A 26,650-nucleotide genomic window follows, 5' to 3' on the forward strand; every position below is an offset into this window, starting at 1 on the left:
CAGAATCACTAGTATGGTATGTGTAGGTTATTGTAGTCCACACCTGCATTTTTCTCAGGTTTTTCCCAAATGACCGGCTAAGCATGAATAGAAAAAGCAGTTTGGTGGAACAGGTTATCCAGGTACCTGTAACTCGTGAGACATGTTTGTCTTTGGCGTTGTTTTTACATGCTGTTGCACTTTACGACAGATAAGATAATGAGGCTGATAAGAGGGCTTTCTAATCTGAGGTGGAGTAAACTTTCTAATCTTCTAATTAGTTTCAATTCTGCCTTAATTTGATTAAATCCATTGATTCTCAGTCTGAGATTTTCTGTAGTGTTACAGGTAGTAGGGCTGGACAATGGCCCGGGCTCGTAGAAAGCTCCTATACCTGTTTTCATTCAAGGGGTTAAGTGGGACAATGTATGAATTGTTCTCAAGTCAAATCCCATTATATGTCTCCCCTGACTCTGCCCTTCTAGACTGTTGGTTGTTTGTTGTCGTCTCGCCCTTTCAACTTCACAGCAGGTTGGACAAGTCTAGTTTGAAGACTGTTCTGCTAGGAATGGTGGAAGCTGTGCTGTCCTCACACATGTGCCTAGCTGGCCATAGATATTGGTACGTGATCATTAGTAGTCTAAACCTCAGGAATTATTTTAGGTCATACATGCACAATTTTTTTTTTCTTTTTTTATTTATTTATAAACAGAGTAGCCGGTCCGTCCGGACCACAACATATACAGCCATCATAAGAAAATCAACATAGGGGTGAAGGTAGACAATAAATACCTGGTGTCAAGGTGTCGTACTTGGCTCCTAGCGGGTCTCTGGTGGGCTTGTGCCTTCCGAGGAAGGCAGTAAAGGCCCAAACCTGAGAGCCACCACGACTCCCTCTCTCCTACCTAGGGTGGACCCGACAGGCCGACCTTATCCATCCCATTTAGTAGTCGTAGCAGTATGAATATGGGTGTGAAACAAACATCAGGGCCCGGGTGATCCAGCTCCCTCTCCTATTTTCCGTTTTTTCCCTGAGAAAGTAAAATAAAAGCTAGTAGAGGTAGAAGGAAAGAAAAAGAGAGAAATAGAGGGAAGAAAGAAGGGGGGGAGAGGGGGGGGGGTTGCACGAGCAAGGATATTTCAAGGCGCCCTTTAAGGGTGATACATGCACAATTTAGTTGGACTTTTTCCTGCACCAACTCCTTGTCAGCACTCTTCGGAGAATCAGTGTCAAGGGGGTGGCATTGAGGTCTACAACATCAACTGCTTCTGCATATAATATTTACTACAGTTTCGTGCAACACTTTGGGTTAAAAAACATCAGCATTTTAAGACAGTCCATTGGGTACTCTGAAACTCTTAAGAAGACATGGGCATCCATTATACAATACATACTGGTTCCAGCCTGCACTGTAGGCAGAGTGACACCAGTTTCACCCTGTTTTATGCAGCCGATGTCTTCTCACACATTTATTACAGAGGATCATTGACACGTCTCCTGTGGTATCCTGATGTGATTTTTCACGACGTGGTATAATTGTTACATAATTCTGTTAAACTGATATGACTCATTTGGTGTTTCATACATGTGGCCTGCCGTCTGCCTAGCTGATTATCATCTGTTACCTAAATTTTCCAATGGAAAAGATGAGGATGACAATTCATATAGAGCACAAAACAGCAGCATTCTCTTGGGGATTGGCTAAAGCCTAGTACACACCACTAGTCTTTTTTGTTCAACCCAACGGGTTGAACAAATAATATTAGTACATTGATCTCCCCTGCTGTTTCTTTTGTGTTCTGACAAGGGGAAGGCCCCATCGTCAGAACACTCTGGTCAGCGCTGATGGTTTTCCAGCATGCTTGTCCGACAGAAGCTGGCCGAACAGCTGGCTTCTAGTGGACCGGCTGTCTTACACACAGGCCAGATATCAGCCGTTTTTTCATTGAACCGGCCGGTGTAGCCCGACATTTGGCCCATGTGTACTAGGCTTAAGTTCTAGTATTTAATTAGTAGTTTATGTGCTTCAAGCACTGCCAAACTAAAGTTGTCCATAGTAAGATCGAAATTCAGGCACTATGGACTGGCTGAATTTGAAACCACGTGAGTTCCCAGAAGTCGATGTAACAATCAAATTCAGTTGAACGGACTTGTTGGAAACATTTTTTTGATCGTAGAGTCACCGCTGTCTCAGCAGGAGGATTCCTCTATCCACCTTGATTATGTGGATGGGAGAGTCAGGGTTTTTTTTTCCTTTCAGGCTTCTGAGAGCAGCAGCCTATCTCTGACGTACCCCTCCCACAAAATGTTTTCTTCATTCAGCAGGGAGTGAGAGAGCTGTAGCTGTGACAAGCCATTAAAAAGTGTATGTATAGCCAAAATATTTCGTTTTGGATAGAGTGGGTGAAGGCTTTAACCCTGTCTGTTCATTTGTTTTCTCTCTCTCCTTCCCCATGGAGCGATTTCACTCCACTTCCTGTCCTGGAGAGGCAAGAGGAAGTGTGAGTAATTCCCCCTTTGAGGCCCCCCTAATTTTCTTGGATTTTCCCATCCCTTCTATCCCCATGATAATAGTCATCATTACAAATAGAGACGGTAAATCCCCTTAGTGGGACATTGATGGCAATTAAAACAGGGGTTCTAACCCTTCTCTACTCTATCCTAACTGGAAAAAGGTTTTGGGTAGACATGCATTTTGTTGTTTTAATTTAAGCCACTCTGACAATAAACAGATTGAAAACATAAAACTTAGGCTTCATTTCCACTGACGTTTTTACAGCCACTTTTCTGAGCGTTTTTTTACAGCTTAAAAACGCCTGTCCATGTTATTCTATGGCATCATGCCCACATAGGCGTTTTTGAGCTGCAAATGGCATAGGCGTTTTTGAACTGTAAAAAAACGCAGGACCAGGGCATTCTGAAGCTCCAGAGTAGAGCTGTAAAAACGCCAGACGTTAAAACGCTACCGCTGCGTTTTTGAAAAAAGTGAAGGAGTGAAGAGCTTATTGACCAGGCAGCTGTCTCAATGTTGGAGGGCCTTAGTATTCTCTCGGTCATTCTGCAGAAATTCTGACCACCTGGTGGTGTCTTCACTACACTGGACGTGCAGATGTTATATTCTTTATTGTCAATGGTGATTTGCTTAGAATTTAAAGTAAATTAGATTGTTGCAAATACTTGATAGTGGTGTGTCATGACTAAAACCTGGTACACACAGGCAAATATCTTTTTTCTTCAACTAAGCAGGCTGAAGGAAAAAAAGGAAACTAGCGAGGCGCTCGCTGTACAAACTATGCAATGTTTGTACAGCGATCTCCCCGCAGATCTATTGTGCTCTAAGGCCTCGTACACACGACCGGACATGTCCGCTGAAACTGGTCCACCGACCAGTGTCAGCGCACAGATCCGATTGTGTGTACAGGCTAGCGGACAGATTTCCAGCGGACAAATGTTTCTTAGCATGCTAAGAAACATGTCCGCTGGGAAGCTGTCCGGCGGACATGTCCGCTGGTTAGTACGTCTAACCAGCGGATAGAAATCCCGCGCATGCGTTGAATTGATTCGACGCATGCGTGGAAGCATTGAACTCGCGAGATAGAGAACGTCGGTGTCGTCTACGTCACCGCGTTCTCTGTCTGCGCGGATTTCGGTTTGATGGTGTGTACAGCCATCAGACCGGAATCTCCCAGCGGACATGTCCGATGAAAACGGTCCGGCAGACCGTTTTCATCGGACTGTCCGCTCGTCTGTACGGGGCCTAACAGGGGGATGGCCCCCCGCCAGAACACACCAATCATCGCCATTGGCTGAAAATGCTGATGGAATGCCTATCGGCAGCTGTTTTTCCAGCATTGCCGTTCAAAAGAAGCTGGTCCTTTGGCTGGCTTCTATCGGTCAGGCTGCTGTACACACAAGCTGAATATCGGCCCGTTTCTGTTGAATACCAGCTGATATTCAGCCCGTGTGTACTAGGCTGATAGATGCTGTTGTTTGATAAAAAGAGATCCAACAATTGAATAATCTTTGTTTTATCAAACTGTCAGTCACTGCTCTCTGCTATGCCCCTCCAGTGCTCACTGGAGAGCAATGGACACAGCTGGATTCAGGTCTCAGCCATGCAGAAAGCTGGAGCCAGCTCTCAATTAGGCAGCTAGAGGGATCCTGACAATATGGTCAGGACCCTTCCAGAGCCTGCAGTGGCTGTAATTCTGGGTCACAGGAGAACAAAAGTAAAGAGCACTCCCATGACCCAGAAGAAAAGTATGACCCAAAATTCTTTGGCCGTGCTTCGCTTTTAAATAATTTCAGCGCTGAACATGCAGTCTTTTAACAATATAGTGTGGGCAGCATTTGAAAGGGTTAAAACCGTTTACGCACATTAGCTAGGTAGGTATCTGTCACAGCTCATATCATTCTCACCTTAAGTATTATTGTACCCTTTAAACAAGTATGATTACATGTTATAAATTTAACCAAAGTATGCTAGGTGCAAAGTTCTTCCTGCTTCGCCCTACACCCTAGTTAAACATTGGAATATATTTATTACATTAACCCTGTGCAGAGGTTAGCGAATGTTCATGCTAGCTATATTCCTTTACTGTGAAACTTTTATTTCACAATTCTTATAAAGGGTTGTACAAACATTTCAGATCAGAGGTCAGTTCTGAATTGCTGCACTTTGCAGCTCAGTTCTGCCGATGTGACAGAAATCCAGATATGAAGATTGGCACCCCCCCTCCCCCCTTTCCCTTCACCCAACGCTAAAATCAGCTGCTGGTTAAATGCTTGATTTCTACAAGTCACTCATTGGTACCTTGGATTAATCAGTAACTTCAAAAGCAGCCTTCAGAGGTTTCTACAGAGAGGCCTGAAGGGAAAGGTTAGGAGTGAGCATATAATTGGGGGGGGGGGGGGTTATATTCAGCAAACAAAATGCCATAATTTTGTAAAATACTTTTCATGCTTTTAAGGGGGCATTAAAGTGGTTGTATACCCTGTTACACCACGTTTACTCAGAGGCAAGACTAAAACAAGGCTTACCTGTAGGTACCTTGAATATCTCCTAAATTAGCACAGTTTAGGAGAAATTCAGTATATGCGCTGCTGCTGATGTCATCAGCGCATGCGCATTGAAAAAACAGGGCCGCGCGTGCATGCGCGGGAAGGACATCATTGCGGCTCTGGCCAATCACATCGCTGGACCCGTGAACCCGGAAGTTACTCCGGTGGAAGATGTCCACGCTGTACTCGGAGGGCCAACGTCAATCCAGGGCATCGTTCTAAGGTAAGCATTTCATAATGAGCTAGCTCATTATGCTTTTGTCTTGCAGTGTTTGTTCTTCTTTTTTTGGGGGGGGGGGGGTTCCGTGGTTTACAACCTCTTTAACCACTTGCCCTCTGCCTCACGTACATATACGTCGGCAGAGTGGCACAGGCAGGCAAAGCAATGTACAGGTACGTTGCTTTGAATCTGCCCCCTAGCAGGCCGCCGCAAGCTCTGTGACTGTGCCCGCGGGACCCGTGGATTCGATGTCCGCCCGGTGCCCACGATCGTGTCACGGAACGGGGGGATGCCCGTGTAAACAAGGCTTTTTCTTGTTCTGCCTAGTGACAGGACACTGATCTACTGCTAAACAAAAAGAAGAAAAGAAAAAGGCGCACCAGCCTAGTGTGTTACCGTTATACCAATTTAATAGAATGAAAATTTATAAAAAAACTACTCACAAAGAGAGAATCACAATAGGCTTATCAACAAACGCTGTAGTGGATAACCCTCGAACCATACTCCAACGGGGGGGTGGGGGGTGATAGTGTGTCACTGCCGGCTGACGCGTTTCGAGGCTCCAAAGACCTCTTCATCAGAGCCCAGCCTTGTGATTGGGAGCAGCGATCACTGTCATGTCTCTGGTAGCCCTGCCTCCTCACAGTTAGAATAACTCCCTAGGACACACTTAAGCCCTTTCCCGACCCCTAGTGGTTAACACCTTCACTGCCAGTATCATTTACACAGCAATCAGAGCATTTTTATAGCACTAATCGCTGTATAAATGACAATGGTTCCAAAATAGTGTCAAAAGTGTCCGATGTTTCCGCCGCAATATCGCAGTCACGATAAAAATCGCTGATCACCGCCATTACTAGTAAAAAAATATAATAAACATGCCATAAAGCTATCCCCTATTTTGTAGACGCTATAACTTATGCGCAAACCAATAAATATACGCTTATTGCAGGGTTTTTTTCCAAAAAATATGTAGAAGAATACATATCGGCCTAAACTGAGGAAATTCGTTTTTTGAATATGTATTATAGCAAAAAGTAAAAAAAATATATTTTTTTCAAATTTGTCGCTCCTTTTTTTGTTTATAACGCAAAAAATAAAAACCACAGAGGTGATCAAATACCACCAAAGGAAAGCTCTATTTGTCGGGGAAAAAGGATGGCAATTTTGTTTGGGTGCAACGTCGCACGACCACGCAGTTGTCAGTTAAATTGAATTGCAAAAAATGTCCCGGTCATTGGGCTGCCAATTCTTCCAGGGCTGAAGTTGTTAAAGCTGCAAAAAAAGGCCAAGCCGATGGCTTAATTTTTTTTAGAAAATTATATTTTTAGGCTTTGCTCATAAAATGGTGAACTAATGCTTCCTGAACAAGTTTTACTAGCTGTCAGACTGTATGCTAGGTTTAAATATTGCAGTTTTATTGTACAAACTTCTAAAGGTGCCTACATACCCAAGGATGACAGATTACCTATCTGGCTGTTAAAGGGAGCAGCAGGAGATGCTATTGTGTCTTTATACAACTACCAACAACTCCAACTCACAGATTTCAGGACAAAGTAAATGAATAGGGATAGCCTAGTAAAACTTGTATGATCACCTTTAGTTTCCACCTAGATGAGCCGCTGCCCAGACCATCTGCAGCACATGCACTGCCCCTCCTCCCCTTACCTCTTATAGCCCACACGGAAACACCTATACAACCCACATATCCTTGTTCAGTGCTAAAGGCGGAATAATCAGCCAACTCATGCTGAATCAGATGAAATTTCAACCATTGGTACCCCTGACAGCAGAATCTAACGCAACAAGTCAACTGATCAATTGACTTTTGTCGAAGGAGACAGATGGAAAATTTGCAGCCAAACAGCACCTGGAACCAATCGGATGCATGCACTATTCAAGTATTCTGGCAGCTGCTGAAGTCAGCTGTCAGAATACGCCAGCCAGCAGGGGGATATTTATCCATGATCCATTCATCCGTGCAGTTAGCATGGACGGAGAAATTAGTTAAACTTTTGTTTAGTTTAAAGCAGGGGTCTCAAACTGGCGGCCCTCCGGCTGTTGTGAAACTACAAGTCCCATCATGCCTCTGCCTGTGGGGGTCATGGTTGTAACTTGTAGAGTTGCAACAGCTGGAGGGCCGCCAGTTTGAGACCCCTGGTTTAAAGGCTAAACTAAAACAAAATATATATGTGTCTGGCCAGCCTATTCTCATTGTCCCATGTCAAGTTTTTAAGTAGAGGGAGACGCAATACAATCACCCACCTTTTAAATGTCGCACTGCTCTTCTATTTCTGGCATAAGGTTAATAATTAACCTCAATGGAAATACCTTTTTTAAACGTTTTACAAGCAATCACATGACCACAAAGCTCTGTTGAGTGTGAGGGGTGGATGTGAACTCTTTCAGGGCCGACACCACCTTTGGGCTATGATTGCTGGTGGGATGACCCCTTTCCCACTGGGGCAGTATGTACGGTGGCGGTAAAAATAGTGGCGCTATACCGTTGCAATTGCTGCGGAATTGCGGCAGTATTTGGCCGCTAGAAGTGCGATATTAACCCCCGCTAGCGGGCGAAAAAGGGTTAATACCGCCGGCGGTATTACCGGGGAGTTCCATTGTTTTCAATGGGAAGGAGCGATATACACACCGCTCCTCTCACCGCTCCAAAGATGCTGCTTGCAGGAGATTTTGTTTTTCTCCCGCCAGCGCATTGCCTCAGTGTGAAAGCCCTCGGGCTTTCACATTGAGAATGCTGGGGCAGGAGTATTTTTCAGGCGTTATTTATGCGCTATTTTTAGCGCTAAAACACCTGAAATACTCCTCAGTGTGAAAGGGGCCTTACAGCTCCAAGGATTCAGCGGCGTTATCGGCCCTGCACAGACAGACACACTTCCTGGAGCTTTGTGGTCATGTGACTGCTTGGAATACATTTTTATAAAGGAATTTGCATTGAGATTTATTAGAAACTTTATGCAGAAAATTCAAAAACACTAGAGACAAGGATTATTAAAAGGTGGGTGACTGTACTGCCATTCCTTCTTCTTTAAGTTGTGCCAAGATTTCGGAAATGTAATAGGTCACATAGGATGTAATTCAATAAAAAAATAAATGAAGTGTTGACTATTTCAATTATTGTACAGGCCTAAGTAGTAGTTGGTAAGCGTATACACATTAGGTGTTTTATATCTTCACATTATGTATGGTATAAAAATAAGGTACAGCCTAGACTTTAAGAACAAATTTAATGTATGGCTATAAATCTATTCTTTTTAGATGACATTTATTTTGTGTTGCTTGTCTCAGCTATTGTGTCATGTTTTATTGTGCGTGTGTGTATGTATATATATATATTTATGGTCGTGGCCCTCTGACCGAGAGAGATGTGGATCACATAAACACGCGACAAGACTTACAACATAAATAGACCTGAAGTGTGCCTTGGTGGTCTGGTCAGTATGCCAAGAAAAGGGGGCATACCCAAGGTAAGTAATGGGTAGTTAATTGAAGAAGGATATGCTGAGAAGTGCCCTGAAAAAGGGAAGGGCGGGAGGGTGTCGAATGCGATTGAATGTGCAGACTCACGGACATGAGGTGAGCTGGGAAGAGTCGGCCCAGTGACATGTAGTACCGCACACTGAACCGTCAAAGAGCATGTGTGAGTGGGCTGCTTAAATACCCTCCGGGCTCCTCCCATAAACTCAGGCCACCATACTGGCCTTCTTATATATATATATATATATATATATATATATATATATATATATATATTACCAAAACTATTGGGACACCTGCCTTTACACGGTCAGTGTTGGGGTCAGGACAGGAAGTCATGGCAAATCTCTCCAATAGGGACACGATGACTAAAGCTGACCATACTTTGAGTGAAATTTGGCTGGTCCAGCTGAATTTCGATCAGTGTGTGGCCATCCTTGCTAGATAGAAGTCGATCATTTAATTGACTTCTGTTAAAGGGACATGCTGGAAAACTTTGGTTGTTCAGTGGCTGTAGCCAGTCCACAATGTCCTGGCAGGGGGGGATTTCTCCATTGACTTTGTGTGAATGGAGGAATGGAATCTGCTAGTTGGCTGAACGAAAAAAGACTGAGGCCCGGATTCAGAAAGGACTTACGACGACGTATCTCCAGATACGCCGTTGTAAGTTCAAATGTGCGCCGTCGTATCTGTACGCTTATTCAGGAATCCAGATACGCCTGAATTTCTGCTTGATCCGACCGATGTAAGTCTCCTTGCGCCGTCGTATCTTGGGTGCATATTTACGCTGGCCGCCAGGGGCGCTTCCGTAGATTTACGCGTCAAATATGTAAATGAGCTAGATACGCCGATTCACGAACGTACTTGCGCCCGTCGCAGTAAGCTACGCCGTTTGCGTAAGGCGTACGTCCGGCGTAACTTTACCCCTCATAAAGCAGGGGTAAGTCATGTTAAGGTATGGGCGCGGGAACAGCGTCGTATTCTACGTCGTTCGCGTAAGTCGTACGTGAATGGGGCTGGGCGTAGGTTACGTTCACGTCGAAAGCATTGAGCCGACGTATTTTAGGGAGTATTTGCGACGTGATTCTGAGCATGTGTGCGCATGAGCCGTTCGTTCGGCCATGCATTTACATGGGGTCACGGTTAATTTAAATACAACACGCCCACGGCCTTGCTACTTTGAATTAGGCGGGCTTACGCCGGCGTAACGTAACATTTTACGTTACGCCGGCGTAAGAAAGGGAGCAAGTGGTTTGTGAATACAGTACAAGCCTCTCTATGTTACGTCGGTGTAGCGCATATCAGATGCGCTACGCCACTCTAAAGATACGCCAATCTCTCTGAATCACGGCCTAACTACCTGCCTCTGAAAATATTTTTTTTGCTGCCTGTGCCTTCCTCTTCCGGTTGATTATGTCTCTCCCCAATAATTCTACTAGTGTCACAGGGACAGGAAGTGAGGGGAAATCTCTGGGTTGCAGACAGAAGTAAAGACCTTTCAGAATATAAACTTTTCCCAAAAAGTAAAAGTAAACGAAAAACAAATTGCTGTAATTAGGCTTTAAACCTGTCATGTGAGCGTTTGATGTGGACACCAGTATACAAGACCAGTCTGGCCAATCATTATTTATGAATTTTGGTAATACATGTAATGTTATAAGCTGGTATACATCTTGTGTCCGTTCTTATCTATCTCTCTTGCTGCATTTTTTACCCTTACTATCACTAGTATATAATGTTTGAAGTGTAAAGTAGCGGGTCCTATAATTAAACAGTCTGAATTTCCATAAGGTATACCTATGCCACTTCCGAGTTGGTTAGGAAAATCCAGTCTAACCTGGTACATTTTGCCTCAGGGTGAAGAGGATGGAGGATCTGACTCTTAATGGTGTGTTTGCTTCTGAAACTCTTATTGTCAAATAAATGAGGTCATTTTATGGTTAAGAAGTAAAGAAAAATAAGCATAAAAGTAGATTAGCCTTGTAGTCTATATACACAGGTAGATCGCCTTTGTATATAGGCAACAGAACTGTGTTTGGCAACAAGATGGAATGTGGGACAAACAGCATCAATACATAACCATAAAGTCCGCCATACGTTCTGCAGTAAGTCACATATGCAGGGCATTTTTTCAGGGGGAACGTGGGGGAACGCAGTTTCGGCACCTCCAGCATTGAATGTATGTAATGACAAGGGGTGCTAGGGTGTGCTGGAGGGTCTATTGATGCTGGCTGCTGTGCGATTGGTTGTTGCTGGGGGTATCTGTTGTTAAGGGGGTGGTCTATTGTTGCTGGGGGGGGTCTTGTTTTGCTGGCAGGCCAATTTTTGCTGGGTGGGATCTACTGTTGAGGAAGGGATCTATTGTGGTTTGATGCCGGGAGATCTATTGTTCCTGAGGTGGAGCTATTGCTGCTGTGGGAGTAGTTTGTTTCCGGGGGCCTGTTGATGCTGGGGAGATCTATTGTCACTATGGGGGTCTATTGTTGCTGGGGGGGCTATGTTTGCTGCCTGCAGTGGATCTATTTTACTTATTTTCCTCTCACTATTACCAAATTACATACAAATTACTTAGCAAGCATCACAAAAGGAGTCTTGGTTCTGTTTTCTCTAAAAGGGGGAGTACTGGGAGGTAGCTGGGGGTGGAACCAGGGGATGGTGCTCCAGGGCATGGTGCTTGGTGGTGGGTGGGATGCAGAGACAAGGAGTGACTTGGAATGGGGGAGTACCTGCACCTATTTTCTGAGAAAAAAAGCCCTGCACATATCACAATATCACACTTTACAAACTGACCAGAAAAGAATAGTGCCCGCCGCCCGGCATCTGCAGGGGCAGTCTGACCCTCTAGGCTGCAAAATATTCAATTTTATCCAAAACCGGAGCTTAGTTTTATTGTACACAATGCAAGGTGAAAGAATCAGAAGTCAGAATTTCATTACTATTTCCTTATTCCACAGAATGTCCTAACACCACCAAGGTATAAGGGGGGGGGGGGGGGCATAAAACTAGGTGGTTCAGCCAGGGTTTTACCAACAGAGTATTACTGCAGCTGCAAAATGATACCCCCTTTTGGCGGTGAATATGCTGCACCACAACTGCAGGCAATGAATACAGTTGGGGCATGGTTGTGCCAGCTTTTGAAGGTTAAAGCAGCCTGTAAAACTGTGAATTGCTTCTTAGAGGGGCAGCATGAGTTGCCAGATGTGTAAATGGGCCTTATGCCCTGTACACACAATCGGATATCTGATGGAATCTAATCCGATGGACTTTTTCATCAGATATCCGATGAAGCTGACTTTCATCAGTCTTGCCTATACACCATCGGTTGAAAATCCGATCGTGTCCAATGCGGTGACGTAAAACACTACGACGTGCTGAGAAAAGTGAAGTTCAATGCTTCCGAGCATGCGTCGACTTGATTCTGAGCATGCATGGATTTTTGACCGATGGATTTCCCCACAGACGATTGTTTTTTTCTATCGTTTTTTTAACCATAAGAAAAATTTAAAACAGGTTCTATTTTTTTTCACCAATGGGAAAAGAAATCGATGGGGCCCACACACAATCGGTTCGTCCGATGAAAACGGTCCATCGGTTCGTTTTCATCAGACGAACCGATCGTGTGTACAGGGCATTAGGCATTGTTTACCCTATGTGCAGAGCGGGGCACAGCAGGTGGTCTGGTGAATGAATGAATGAATGAATGAAAAACGTATAAAGCGCGGCGCATGCGAACTGAATCGCTTCTGGGCGCTTGATGTTTCGTGTCTCATGACATCAAAAGAGCAGAGTTTTGATCCGTCTTCTGAAAGTCAGGTGGTTTTCCTCCAACCGAATGCTGGTTGGTAAAGCGTTCCATAGTCTAGGACCCTGAAAAGCAAACCTTCTTTCTCCTTTGGACTTGGATTTGGTTTTTGGTACCCTGACCAGATTTTGGTCGGTGGATCGCAGAACGCGATTAGAATTGTGAGGTTCTATCTTGTCGCAAAGATATTGCGGAGCCTTCCCATGGATGCACTTATGTGTCAGGCAGAGTGCTTTAAATGCAATTCTGTCTTTTACTGGCAACCAGTGAAGGGTTCTCAGCGAAGGTGAGATTGATTCCCATTTTTTTTCCCCAGTCACCAGTCTGGCGGCCGTATTCTGAACGACTTGCAGACGGGAGATTTGGTACTTTGGGAGTCCGAGGTACAGGGCGTTAGCATAGTCCAGTCTGGAATTCCCGATTGTTCCCACCACGACTGCTACGTCTTCTTTGGGGATAAATGGAATAAGTCTGCGTAGTAGGCGCAACAGATGGTGCGCTCCGCTGACTACTGACCCTATTTGTGCGTCCATTGTCATAAGGGTGTCGAAGATGACCCCGAGACTTTTGACTTTGGAGCTAGGGGTGATGATTTGGCCCAGAATGGGCGGCGGTGTCCAGGTTGTTGCCAGTTGACTCTTTCGGCTGGCGTGAAACATAAGGAGTTCTGTTTTTTGAACTGTTGAGTTTAAGATAACTCTTTGTCATCCAGTTTTCTATCAAAAAGAGACATTTGGTGTGTCCCCGTTCACTGTTTCAGGTCCGAATTTTTGCCCGAATTTGGACCTAACACAGAGCCAAAGACTCACAGGACCCTAGTGCTGTGCACTCCCTGAAGATGTGGGAACTGGCTCCATTGAGAGCCAGTCACACTCTCCTGTCATGCGAATTAAATATGGGAAAACACGCATCTAATTTGCATAATTGTGAACCCATCCTTAAAGTGTTACTAAACCCACAACAGTAAAATCTGTGTATAGATGCAGTAAATCATGCTTGTTATACTCACTGTGGAACCTAAGGGGTAATCCTCTGCATTGTGTAAAAAAGGCTGTTTGATCCTGTCTTTCCTGATCCTCCCCTTCTTCAAGTCCCCAATCCATCTCCTGATAGAACAGAGCCTTGGGGGCAAGCTGCACATGCTCAGTTTGGTGTGTATTGCAAGTTTTTTTTTACTTGTGAGAGTGCATGTGATCAGCACAGGGCCAATCAGCACTGTCCAGACAAAGGGACGGGGTCCTGCAGCATCATAGGACAATCAGATGAGAATGAAAACTCCTCCTACAAGCTTTAATTGGTTCTCTGCTGGACACTGATAGAAGTCACAAGACTGCTCTAACTGCTGATGAGAAAAGGTATTTAGCAGTTTATTTACTAAAGCGATTGCATTTTCGTGTACTGTGGGAGACCAGATACTGTATAGTGAATACAGGGTCTGGGGTTTAGTAACACTTTAAGGCTGGCCATAGACAGAGCATATTTCCCCATCAACACAAACAGAGTTGACAGGGGAATCCATCCCGTCACGCCATTTTGTTCTCCCAGCGGGTGAAGCCGCCCCCCACGAGAGAAGACAAGTGACTATTGCTAGCGGCTATAACAGCCACTTGCAATATTCGCATGTAAAATCCGTCAGACCGATTATGTGCAAGTTAATTGATCGATCAACTTGGGTACTTTTAACTCTGCCCATACGCAGTTCGTATCTCGGCCGGTTCCTGCTGAACCGTCACGAAAATCAAACCATCTATGGCCTGCTTAAAGTTGATGTAAACCCTGTAAAATAAGGGGAAAGGATCCACGCTTAGGAGTAATATTAAGCTGCTGCCTCCCTGACAAGCCTCAAAGAGACCTGGAATTAGCAGAGAAATGGGGTTTAGGGATGTTGGCGCTGCTTATGTTGGTTGGTGAATATCCACGAGATGTCCTATGTATTGTAAATTGGTTGTAGGGGAACTTCAGAATACTAGGAGAGACCAATGAGGATGGGTCTCCTAGACCTGTGCGTTATTGTAACCAAACGTCCAGGTGCTGCCCCCTATTAATGCTTGTAATCAGCACTGGTGACCCAATGATCTGTTGGTTCTCCCAGTGGGAATATTACATTTATATCCAAAGGGTGGGAAGGTAGCCAATAATATTAAATCTCTGAGCTAGCAACGCTATATATTTGTCGTTGATTCCAGTGTGTAGCCTCAAAATACAGTGTGCAATGAGTGCACAAATCCAGATAATGGATACAAGATATAAGACCTCCGCAGTTATTATAAAATAATAAAAAAAAAATTTTTTTTTTTTATATATAATGATAATAAATGTGTTAGATGATTAGGTGTCCCCCGTGGCACCGTGCAATGTATGATATTGCAATACTAAACTTTGGTTTAGATAAATGATTGGGTTTGATACAAAAGAGTAAATGACAAAATTGTTAAAGATGCATAGTCCAGGACCCTGTGCAGGTAAGCGAGGTAAGGTGTGTTTTAAAAGCTCCCGTGTAAGTCTGCTCTATCAAAGAGCGTGTATAAAAGAGTAGGTGTCAGGAAAAAAATATAAAATAAAATAAAAAGGAAATAACACCAAAAATTAAGACCAACAATATAAATCATCGGGTAATAAGCAAAATTATGTGCAAAACACCAAGAGATTATTATATATATGTGCCGTCCCTAAATAGGGTTCTGAGAAAAAATGTATATATCTTATAGATATATAGTAACTATATAGTGAAAATCCAAATAGTTTTGGAGAGAAAGCATCAAAAATAAAAAGTGATATAAACCGTCCAGGCTAGACCATATAAAAATAAAGGATAAATAAATAAATGAAAATAAACATTCTGGGAACCCTCAATGGGTAGTTGCTACAAGTTCTCTTAGTTAGTCAATGTCTCATGAACTAATCAAAAAAAGAAAACCAATGTGGAAACAATGTATCAATGATGACAGAATATATGTAGAAAAAGCAAAATAGTGACTTCTTGTGAATTTCTTCTGCCAAAAAGCATCAGGAAGAAATTCACAAGAAGTCACTATTTTGCTTTTTCTACATATATTCTGTCATCATTGATACATTGTTTCCACATTGGTTTTCTTTTTTTGATTAGTTCAAATATATAGCGTTGCTATATTGGCTACCTTCCCACCCTTTGGATATAAATGTAATATTCCCACTGGGAGAACCAACAGATCATTGGGTCACCAGTGCTGATTACAAGCATTAATAGGGGGCAGCACCTGGACGTTTGGTTACAATAACGCACAGGTCTAGGAGACCCATCCTCATTGGTCTCTCCTAGTATTCTGAAGTTCCCCTACAACCAATTTACAATACATAGGACATCTCGTGGATATTCACCAACCAACATAAGCAGCGCCAACATCCCTAAACCCCATTTCTCTGATGTAAACCCTGTACTACCACTTTTACCTACAGGTAAGCCCTTTAATAGGACTTACCTGTAGGTACCGTGAATATCTCCTAAACTTGCACCATTTAGGAGATATTCACTGTATCCGCATGTCCCGACGTCATCGGCACATGCGCACTGAAGAAACGTCTCTCTCGTGCCATTTCTTCAGTAGCTGTGCTGTGACCGGCGGCTCCCGTGTGCATGTGCAGGAGTGACGTCATCACGGCTCCGGCCAATCACAGCGCCAGAGCCTGCGGACCCGGAAATCCGGGAGACGTGTCGCCGGTCACAGCGGCAACAGCTTCGTTCTAAGGTAAGTATTTCATAATAATCAGTATGCCTTTGTCTTGCAGGTTGTTTGTTTTTTTAGAGAGTTTACTACTTTAAGGGTCTGACTGATCAAGTTACATTATCACTTGCAAGTTAAAGGGTCACTAAAGGCAAACTTTTTTTTTTTTTTTTAAATAACAAACATGTTATACTTACCTCCACTGTGCAGCTCGTTTTGCACAGAGTGTCCCCTAACCCTGTCTTCTGGGGTCCTTCGGCGGCTGTCTCGGCGCTTTCCACCTTCATGCGAGCGAGCATGGTGGAAAGCTTTTGCGAGCGCGCTCCCGTGATACAGCGGCGGGCATAGCCGACGACTGTATCACTGGGCCCCGCCCCCCCGGCACGCCGCATCATCCGCTGTGATCGACAGCAGCGCCAGCCAATGGCTGCGCTGCTATCAATTCGTCCAGCCTAGCCAATCAACGGCCAGGCTGGGAACCGAAGAGGATGACGTGGACGCGCGCAGGACTTTCGAGGGGTGAGGTAAGTAAAACGGGGGTTGGGGGGGGGGGGGGGGCGGTACCGTCGGATGTTTTTTCACCTTAATGCATAGGCTGCATTAAGGGGAAAAAACATTTACCTTTTACAACCCCTTTAAATTCACTGCATTAAAAAGTGATAATCCAAGCATCATAATCACCTAAAAACAAATTGATTAACAAAGCATAGAAAGTTCCAGGTTATTAATACCAAGATTCAACTTAAGCGTGATTTTTTTTTTTTTTTTAGTTCTGTAAACAAAAAGCTTTTTTTATGAGCAAAGCAGCTAAGGTTAACCAGGTCTACATGTGAAAAGAGACCTAGTGCTTCACCTAGGAAATGTTAATGTGTAATATTAATTAATATGCAATACTTCATATTTACAGTGTAACAGACCCATTGCGTTAAATACTATCTATTTTGCTATCTGTAACTAAACATGCTGGCTTGCGGTATTTTTTGGGGTGGGGGCTATCAGCCATGGACAGTTTTCTGTACAGGAGCTTGTGCCATACCTGTGAGAGCATGGCCGAGAGCCACTGTCAATCAAAGGCGCAAGGGCATTATAGGAGGGGGTCTGAGCGCTCATTGGGGAGATACAGGAGGAGCATTTTAAATTCCATTTAAACAAGTCAGTCCACTAGATCTTCATTTATTGAAAGAGAACAAAAAAACAGGACTTCAATAAGCCTTTCTTACAGCTGCAGTTGCCTGACTTTATTCATGTTATGACAACATTTTAGATTGGTGGAAACTGTTGGCACATTCTCTATTCCTGCTGAAGAAAAAAGCTGCAATTATGTTTTACTAACTTTGGAAGCTCACCTTCTTTTGAGCTGAGGCTTGGGTGATGTGGCACTCACCATGGCAACCTTTTTCATATAACCAAATGAAAAAAGTAATTGTGCCCTCAAGCTTGTAGAACCTGTCTGTCAACAGTCTGCCTGTGATCCAAACCTGCTGCATTTATTTGTATAGTAATCAAGATCAAGAAGATTGTGGAGCCTCACTTAAACAGTCCATATGGTAACAAAGAAGAATATAGTGCAGGTAAAAGAAAAACAGCCTTTACACCGCTGAGAAATACAGTTATAGACTTCATACAACTAAAAATGAAGGAATACAAAGAAAATTGTTGCTATCAGCACTTAATTAGATTTAAAGACTCAAAAAAGCAAGGATTTTTTATTTTTTGCTAAATATTTTTTACAACCACACTTATCCTAAATAACCATCAAAATCATTCCACAAAATCCCCAACGGGGGGATCAGATGAACACAGACCGTGTTCATCCGATCCGATCCTAGCAACTGTGGCTAGGAACTTTCAGTGCTTGGTGGGTGAGAAGGGGCTAAACTTGAGAAAAACTCTGTTTGCACGGCGACCTTTATCTAAATACTGTGTCTGCTAAAGCACTGCAAGAGTACAAATCACAATGTAATATGGTGACGTCCTTCACCTAATCAGGGATGACTTCTGAACCATGCAATTCAAAGCCTCAGACCTAACCTTCATTCTGCAGTAAAGTGTGCATTACTGTATAAAAGGATATCATAATGGAATTTTGTAATTATTTGAGCACTTCATGATAAGAATATACTCCAGGGCACCACGAAACCAACTACTTGCAAGTTGCATAACCAATAAAGAACTCAAAATCAGGACACAGGAGCTTTTTTTATTGTTATTCTCATCTCAGGTATAGAAGATACTAGAAGATCACACCTTTTGCACATGGAATGTTATTTTTAAAACCTCAGGACCAGATTCACAAATGAGATACGACGGCGTTTCTCCTGATACGCCGTCGTATCTCTGTTTCTATCTATGCGACTGATTCATAGAATCAGTTACGCATAGATATCCCTAAGATCCGACAGGTGTAATTGTTTTACACTGTCGGATCTTAGGATGCAGTACCGTGGCCGCCGCTGGGGGGAGTTTGCGTCGTAAACCAGCGTCGGGTATGCAAATTAGGAGTTACGGCGGATCCACAACGGTTTTCCGCGTTCGCTACGTCGCCGCTAGTCTAGTTTCCCGTCGCAAAGTTAGTCGTTTTTTTTGGTGCCCTAACTTTAGTCAGCAAGTGTATTGCTGTCTAAAGTATGGCCGTCGTTCCCGCGTCGAAATTCAAAATGTAACGTTGTTTGCGTAAGCCGTCCGGGAATACGGAAGTACGCTACACGCGTCGCCGTTCAAAAAAATGATGTCACGGCGCGCAAAGCACGGCGGGAGTTAAGAAACGGAGCATGCGCAGTAGGTCCGGCACGGGAGCGCGCCTAATTTAAATGGCACACGCCCATTCAAATTGGCCCCCCTTGCGCCGGAGGCCGCCGGCGTAGTTTTCATCGCAAGTGCTTGGTGAATCAGGCACTTGCAATGGAAAATTGCGGCGGTGTAACGTATCTAGGATACGTTACGCCACCGCGATTCTACGTGAATATGGCCCACAGTTCCCAACTAAGGCCACATTTTGAATGTGTGTTATTGAATATTTTACATGCGATGCATTATTAAGGCCACTCATGTGCATAACACATTTTCTTAAAGCACTGCAACACATAGATGGCTCACATCTGTGTGCTGTAGTGCATTACCCTGAAAGTGTGTTGCAGTGGGTGTGTTAGTGCATTGGGGTGCTGTTGAAAATGCATTACACCACTCTGTAGTACAAGTGTTGCTATGCATTTGCACTAACGCAAGATAAAACATGTTTACAGTGTGCTACCGCAATGCACCAGCATGTAATTGTTGCCCTCCTGCAGTGGAGTGTACATTATGAACCCCACATTAGCATTTATGAAAGGATTGTGTTGAGATTTTACAGTGCAGAGATCATAAATATTTAATTGAACACTAGTGGTTGTATTTCAGATGTGGTTTACACACTCGGATTATGAAAGCCACAGACACAAAGGAAATGTGTGAAAATGTCCTGTGAAGCAGCATCACTAGTACAGCACTGCTCATTCCGATGTACTGTAATTGTGTAGTCAAGCAGTAAAGTCAATTGAAAGTTTGTCAAAATAACTACCTTTCGTTATATTCTAAAATAGATTAATGCTCTGGATTATTTTCATATCAGACCAGCATTATTTGATTATATTAGTATTAGAGCGAGAGGTAAAAATAGGGGGGGGGGGGTACAAGCCTTGGGTGTAATGGAGATGATAACCTTTAAATTGGAATTCATGTATCTGAAGCCAAAACATTTTGGATAGGGTGGAACAGTTGAAACCCCTAATAGTTTTTCTTTTTGCCGCTTGTGTCTCTTTTGGGAGGTAAACCTATACTTCCTGTCCCATAGACACAAAAATAAGGGAAATCCAGTCTTAGCTGTCACCAAAATATGTATCCCCATTGGAAGATTTCTCCTTTATTTCTGTGGCAACTCAAATTTTTTAACTTTCTGTCCCAGTGAGAATGGTCATCAGGACACATACAAAGGCTGAATCTCCCCAGCAGGGCAAACCAGGTTCTAACCCTTCTCAACCTAAAATAAAACATTTTTGGGCTTTATGTACACTTTGAGAAGATCCAATTTTTTGGTGATTTCCCTTGAAAAAGCAGGCCTGCCAATAGGCCCTCATAATTGGCCTCATGTCGGATAACTTTTGGCAGGGACACGAAAATGTGAAATACTATTACAAGGGTAGCATGGTGATGTATTTTGCAGCATCTGGTTTAGTAAAAGTTGAATTGACTGTCTAAAAAAAAAAAAAACGACTTACTTGCATAAGGTAATCAATATATAATGTCTATTAAAGCCATGACAGATTTGGAGTAAATTAAATACACTAGTCACTCTTTTTTAGAAGGCCTACTTACCAAGGTGCAGCCATGATATACATTGTTAAATGTATATAAGGAAACACGTTTTTAGACATTAAGATAAAAAATATGTTTTTTAAATATTTAGGTAACCAAATTCAGTATGTTCCATTCATCCATCCATCCATCCTTTCTGTAGGATTATCCAATAGAAATTATACATGTGCATTCGTTTTCGTCCGAATGCATTTTCTTCCGGATTTCGGGGATTTTTGCATTCTTTTTAACAAACGATAACAAATGTGCAGAATCCAAAATCCGAAAGATCCGGCATATAAAATGCTTTATTTTCGTTTTGTTGTGACAACAGTTCGATATACATAGAAGATGACGGTGACAATAGCGATCTGCGTCTATCGAACCTACAGTCTAATGTGCCTAACCTAACTCTTAGTCCAAGATTATTCGACATAGAGAGAAAAGATTGAACATTATAGAGACATGAAGATTCGACGAAGAAACTAAAAACATACGATCGCCACAAACGGACATTTATGGTCAAATGCTCGGCCCATAGGCTATAGAAGAATTATAATGTTGTTTGACTAGTAATAATAATTAATAAAAATAATTATTACTAGTGTCATACAACATTAGAATTCTACTATAGCTTGTGGGTGGAGCATTAGACCGGAAATGTCCGATTGCGGTGTCGTACAGTTTAGCTGCTTCGTCGAATCTTCTTAGAACATTCGACGGACATCATAAGCCTTCAATTACAGATTCGACCTTAATTCGGATTTTCGGACGAATGCATTTTTTAAGAAACAAAATAAATAAAAATTAATTTCGAGAGTAATTAAATACATTTATTTTTTGGACGAAAACTAAATTCCGAAACAAAATATTTCAGTGTGCACTTATCTAATAGATATATACCTTAGTACTTACATTTGCACTAATAATGGCTAATAATGTGAAGTGGTTTTTGCTTTTAAACACTTTTATTACTAAAATGTTAAACACTTCAACTTTTTATTTTTGTGTATTCGTGAATATTTTTACTAACTTATGTACTTCATCCTTTAACTTTAAAGATTCTATATTTGTAATGAATGCAGTTCATTTTAAACTGTTTTGATTTCAGTTAAAATCTATTGTGTAAACGATTTCTGTGTGCTATTGTGCAAGCTGCTACATGATAAGGAGTGTCTCTTGGTTTCTGCACTGTATTGCTCTTTCTTCATATATATTTTCCTTGTAGTTCTGTTTTAGCCAAGTTTTTATATGACTAATTTTCTCCAGAAATCTGTTTAGCAGCAAGAAATGATTTATGCCAAAAGCTGTGTTTTTTATTCTGTAGCGGTGCCCTTGATTATTTTATTAATACTCTGTTTTTATTTTAAAAAGGTTTCAGCAAGTATTGCATGACTTTGGCATAATGACAGCAGAGGATTCTATTGCTATGATGAGTAACGATTCTTCTAACATGTCAACCTCAAAGATCACAGAAGGAGTTGTCGGTTCACCAAATGAAGCTGCTCTCATTTCACTTATGGAACGTACAGGGTACGTGATGGTTCAGGAAAATGGACAAAGAAAATACGGAGGTCCACCACCAGGGTGGGAAGGGCTTCACCCCCCACGTGGTTGTGAGGTTTTCGTTGGCAAAATACCCCGTGACGTCTATGAGGATGAGCTTGTTCCAGTCTTTGAAAGTGTAGGTCGTATCTATGAAATGCGCCTGATGATGGACTTTGATGGAAAGAATCGTGGATATGCTTTTGTCATGTTCACACTGAAACATGAAGCTAAGAGGGCAGTCCGAGAACTTAATAATTATGAAATCAGGCCCGGAAGACTCTTAGGTGTTTGTTGCAGTGTAGATAACTGTCGACTTTTTATTGGGGGGATTCCAAAGATGAAGAAAAGAGAAGAGATTCTAGAAGAAATCTCTAAAGTAACTGAAGGAGTTTTAGATGTTATTGTCTATGCTAGTGCTGCTGATAAGATGAAAAATAGAGGCTTTGCCTTTGTAGAATATGAAAGCCACCGAGCGGCTGCCATGGCCAGAAGGAAATTGATGCCTGGAAGAATCCAGCTATGGGGTCATCAGATTGCTGTTGACTGGGCAGAACCAGAAATTGATGTTGATGAAGATGTGATGGAAACTGTCAAAATCCTTTATGTGCGGAACCTTATGATTGAAACACCTGAGGATACAATTAAAAAGGTGTTTGGCCAGTATAATCCTGGATGTGTGGAACGGGTTAAGAAAATACGGGATTATGCCTTTGTGCATTTTACCAGTCGAGATGATGCAGTGCAGGCCATGAGGAACCTTAATGGGACTGAACTGGAAGGCTCTTGCATAGAAGTCACATTGGCTAAACCAGTAGATAAGGAACAGTACACACGATACCAAAAAGCTGCTAAAGGAACAACCCCCACGCCTACCGTCACAGAAGTCACTCAGCCCAATTATGTTTACTCATGTGATCCATACACATTAGCCTATTATGGATACCCATACAATGCCTTGATTGGTCCAAACAGAGATTACTTTGTGAAAGGTTGGTAACTTACAAAAGTGTTTCACCTTTATCTAACTTTTAACTTATTATTTGAGAAATTGGGTAACTTTCTTTTGATCCTTTCTTTTATTTAAACTCATGATAAAAGGCTATTTGTACCAGAAACTGCATTTTTAGTACTAGATGAATGTCAGCAACTTCATGCATTTTATGTCACTAAGACAACCAAGTCAGGAGAACTCTATGCTCGAGTGCCAAGCTCTGGCAACTCTCCATAGCCAGTGATGTCTCCATAGCCTTGCTTGTCTTTTGTCAGTTGGGGGATTCTCCTATTTCAGCCACTGGGAGAAATAGCAATCTGGTAATGCAACAAATAATGTATTCAAACGGTGCTAAAAATCAAAACTGATTTTCCTGTGGGTTGTTTTACAGTTGCACCGGGTTTCATTTTGAAGAATTATTTGTATGTGGGGAAACAAATGAGATTTAAGCTGTCATTTTTTGTAACATGCACATTGCAAAATTATCGTTTTTTTTAAATAAGCTCTCTACTGTTTAAATACACATACTGATGTGTAGGAGGAGTGTAGGGAGGTAGCACTTGGTCTGTATTTGTTTTTTCAAATTTATGGCACATTAAATTGCCATTGAAGCCTCATACACACTATCAGTTTTCCTGCAGGTTTTTCTCTTCAGGTTTACCAAAACCATGTAATATGAGGTCAAACCTTAAGAGTTTCAAGTTGTATGCAATCGGGCAGGCCCTTGCACTATATGGTTTTGGTCAATCTGAAGAGAAAAACCTGCAGGAAAACTGATAGTGTGTATGGGGCTTTAGAACCTAAGGGCCAGATTCACAAAGGGGATACAACGGCGTATCTCCTGATACGCCGTCGTATCTCTGTTTCTATCTATGCGGCTGATTCATAGAATTAGTTACGCATAGATATCCCTAAGATCCGACAGGTGTAATTGTTTTACACTGTCGGATCTTAGGATGCAGTACCGCGGCCGCCGCTGGGGGGAGTTTGCTTCGTAAACCAGCGTCGGGTATGCAAATTAGGAGTTACGGCGGATCCCCGACGGATTTTCGCGTTCGCTACGTCGCCGCTAGTCTAGGTTCCCGTCGCAAAGTTAGTCGTCGTTTTAGGTGCCCTAACGTTAGTCAGCAAACATATTGCTGTCTAAAGTATGGCCGTCGTTCCCACGTCGAAATTTAAAAATGAACGTCGTTTGCGTAACACGTCCGGGAATACGGAAGTACGCTACGCGCGTCGCCGTTCGAAAAAATGACGTCACGGCGCGCAAAGCACGACGGGATTTGCGAAACGGAGCATCCGCAGTAGGTCCGGTCGTGGGAGCGCGCCTAATTTAAATGGCACACGCCCATTTGAATTGGCCCGCCTTGCGCCGGAGGCCGCGGGCGTAGTTTTCATCGCAAGTGCTTTGTGAAGTTCAATGCTTCCAAGCATGCGCCGACTTTATTCTGAGCATGCGTGGATTTTTAACCGATGGTTGTGCCTACTAATGATCGGTTTTGTCCTATCGGTTAGGAATCCATCGGTTAATTTTAAAACAAGTTGCCTTTTTTTTAACCGATGGTGCCCACACATGATCGCTTTTGACCGATGAAAACGGTCCATCAGAACATTCTCATCGGTTTAACCGATCGTGTGTACGCGGCATAAGGTCAAAATTTCTGATCGCCATACTAGTCGCCGTTCAGTGACTGCAACTGGATCAGCATTAAGGCCAAGAGATTTGAATTTTCAGATATCATGTTTTTTCAAAGTAAAGAATTCCTTTAAAAACCACTTTCAAAAACTAAAATTTCCCAGCCCACACGGGCCTTTAAAATAGACTCATAAACAGTTCAGCAGCTGAGTTTGACTTGTAACTTAAATTGCTCATCACTTGTAATGATGAGCAATAATTTTAAAAATGTTCCACACCTCTGCTTTGTGTAGCTTGAGCCATGTACCGGCTGTTTCTCCAGAACATGGCTAAGCATCATGGACAATATACTTCTTTGCTGTATCTTTGTGCTGGATGTTGATGTTACTAGAGAGTGTTATCCTTTAACTATTCTTTCCCTCTTTCCTTCTGCAAATTTGTAAGGATCATCTCAAATCTAAGAGAAGAACATAAATCTCCAGAATGTTTGTACAGCCTTGAAGATTCTTTAGCAAGCACATTGATTTACATTATAACATGATACTCCCATTTAATTACCATAAGTCATTTCATCACCATTGTAGTGTACAGCAAGGGCTTAAATTACTGAAGTGCTCTGTGATGTCAATAAAAGGTGGATATAGCTAGATGCAACCTGCAACTCTTGGTAAACAAGCTGGATATATGATGTAAATGAGTAAAACATTTCTGTTTAGAGGACCTGCACATTTTGTGGTCCAACGTTCCTCATACATGGGACAATTATCATTTATACTAAACTATGTGACCTCATCTGCTTACAAATTACCTGTTTATAGGGCCAAAGAAGACCTACAAAAAATCTAAAAGGGCATTATAGATTTATGATGGTATCTGTACCTATTGCCTGTTTATATTGGCCTGCAGCTTTGATGCCACTTGTCTTAAAGAGTAAAGGCCTGTTTTATTTTTTGCTGTCTGTGCCCCATTAGCGAGAATGTTCTTTACTTTCTGTACAGGGAATGTAATGGGAAAAGAAAATCTCTATAAATTGAGAGAAATTCCCTTCTTACACAGTTGTCATTGGAACAGATGTTCCCCACTGGAAGATTATCCTTGCATACTGTGAATGCGTAAATCAGCGAGATACGCCTATTCACAAACGTACGCTTGCCCGTCGCAGTAATGATACGCCGTTTACGTAAGGCGTTTTCAGTCGTAAAGATAAACCACCAAAAAGATGGCGCAGCCAATGTTAAGTATGGACGTCGGAACCGCGTCAAATTTTAAAATTTTTACGTAGTTCTGTGTAAGTCGTCTGTGAATGAGGCTGGCCGTAATTTACGTTCACGTTGAAACCAATGAGTCTTTGCGGCGTAATTTGGAGCATGCGCACTGGGATACGTCCACGGACGGCGCATGCGCCTTTCGTTCAAAACGTCAATCACGTCGGGTCACGATTCATTAGCATTAAACATACCCATCTCTTCACAATTTGAATTATGCGCGCTTACCCCGGCACATTTACGATACGCCGCCGTAACTTAGGATGCAAGTGCTTTGTGAATACAGCACTTGTCTCTCTAACTTACGGCGGCGTAGCGTATATGAGATGCGCTACGCCTGCCTAACGTTAGGCAGGTCTACGTGAATCTGGCTAATAGTGAAGAGCGCGAGAGGGTGGGCCAAACCCAAAAACCCCAGAATTTAGCTGTCCATTCTTTAGGAGAGCAACAAATAGGAAGTCATAATGGGGCCCTATGCATACAAAACAATTAATTAGAAGACTGAAGCCGGGTACAACCCAGTGGGTTGCACGAAAAAAAAACTGAGAGCTCCGGTCTGAGACACTGTACTAACCATGCAAGGTTAGTCCAGCAATCTCCCCCACTGAGCTGTTGTGTTTTGACA

The 26,650-nt window shown here is 42.7% G+C and overlaps 1 protein-coding gene across 6 annotated transcripts in view; it reads left to right on the top strand.

Moving 5' to 3' along the window:
- Positions 1 to 26,650, top strand: part of RBM47 (RNA binding motif protein 47) — a 194,561-nt gene that overhangs the window by 157,625 nt on the left and 10,286 nt on the right. For all 6 annotated transcript variants that reach the window (XM_040335070.1, XM_040335069.1, XM_040335068.1 and 3 more), the window contains one exon: positions 21,963 to 23,125. In XM_040335070.1, the coding sequence (XP_040191004.1) occupies positions 21,994 to 23,125 (1,132 nt within the window). In that variant the 5' untranslated portion in view covers positions 21,963 to 21,993. The remainder of the gene's footprint in view (positions 1 to 21,962; positions 23,126 to 26,650) is intronic.

The sequence above is a fragment of the Rana temporaria genome, chromosome 1 (genome assembly GCF_905171775.1).
Source record: "Rana temporaria chromosome 1, aRanTem1.1, whole genome shotgun sequence".
NCBI classification, from domain to species: Eukaryota; Metazoa; Chordata; class Amphibia; order Anura; family Ranidae; genus Rana; species Rana temporaria.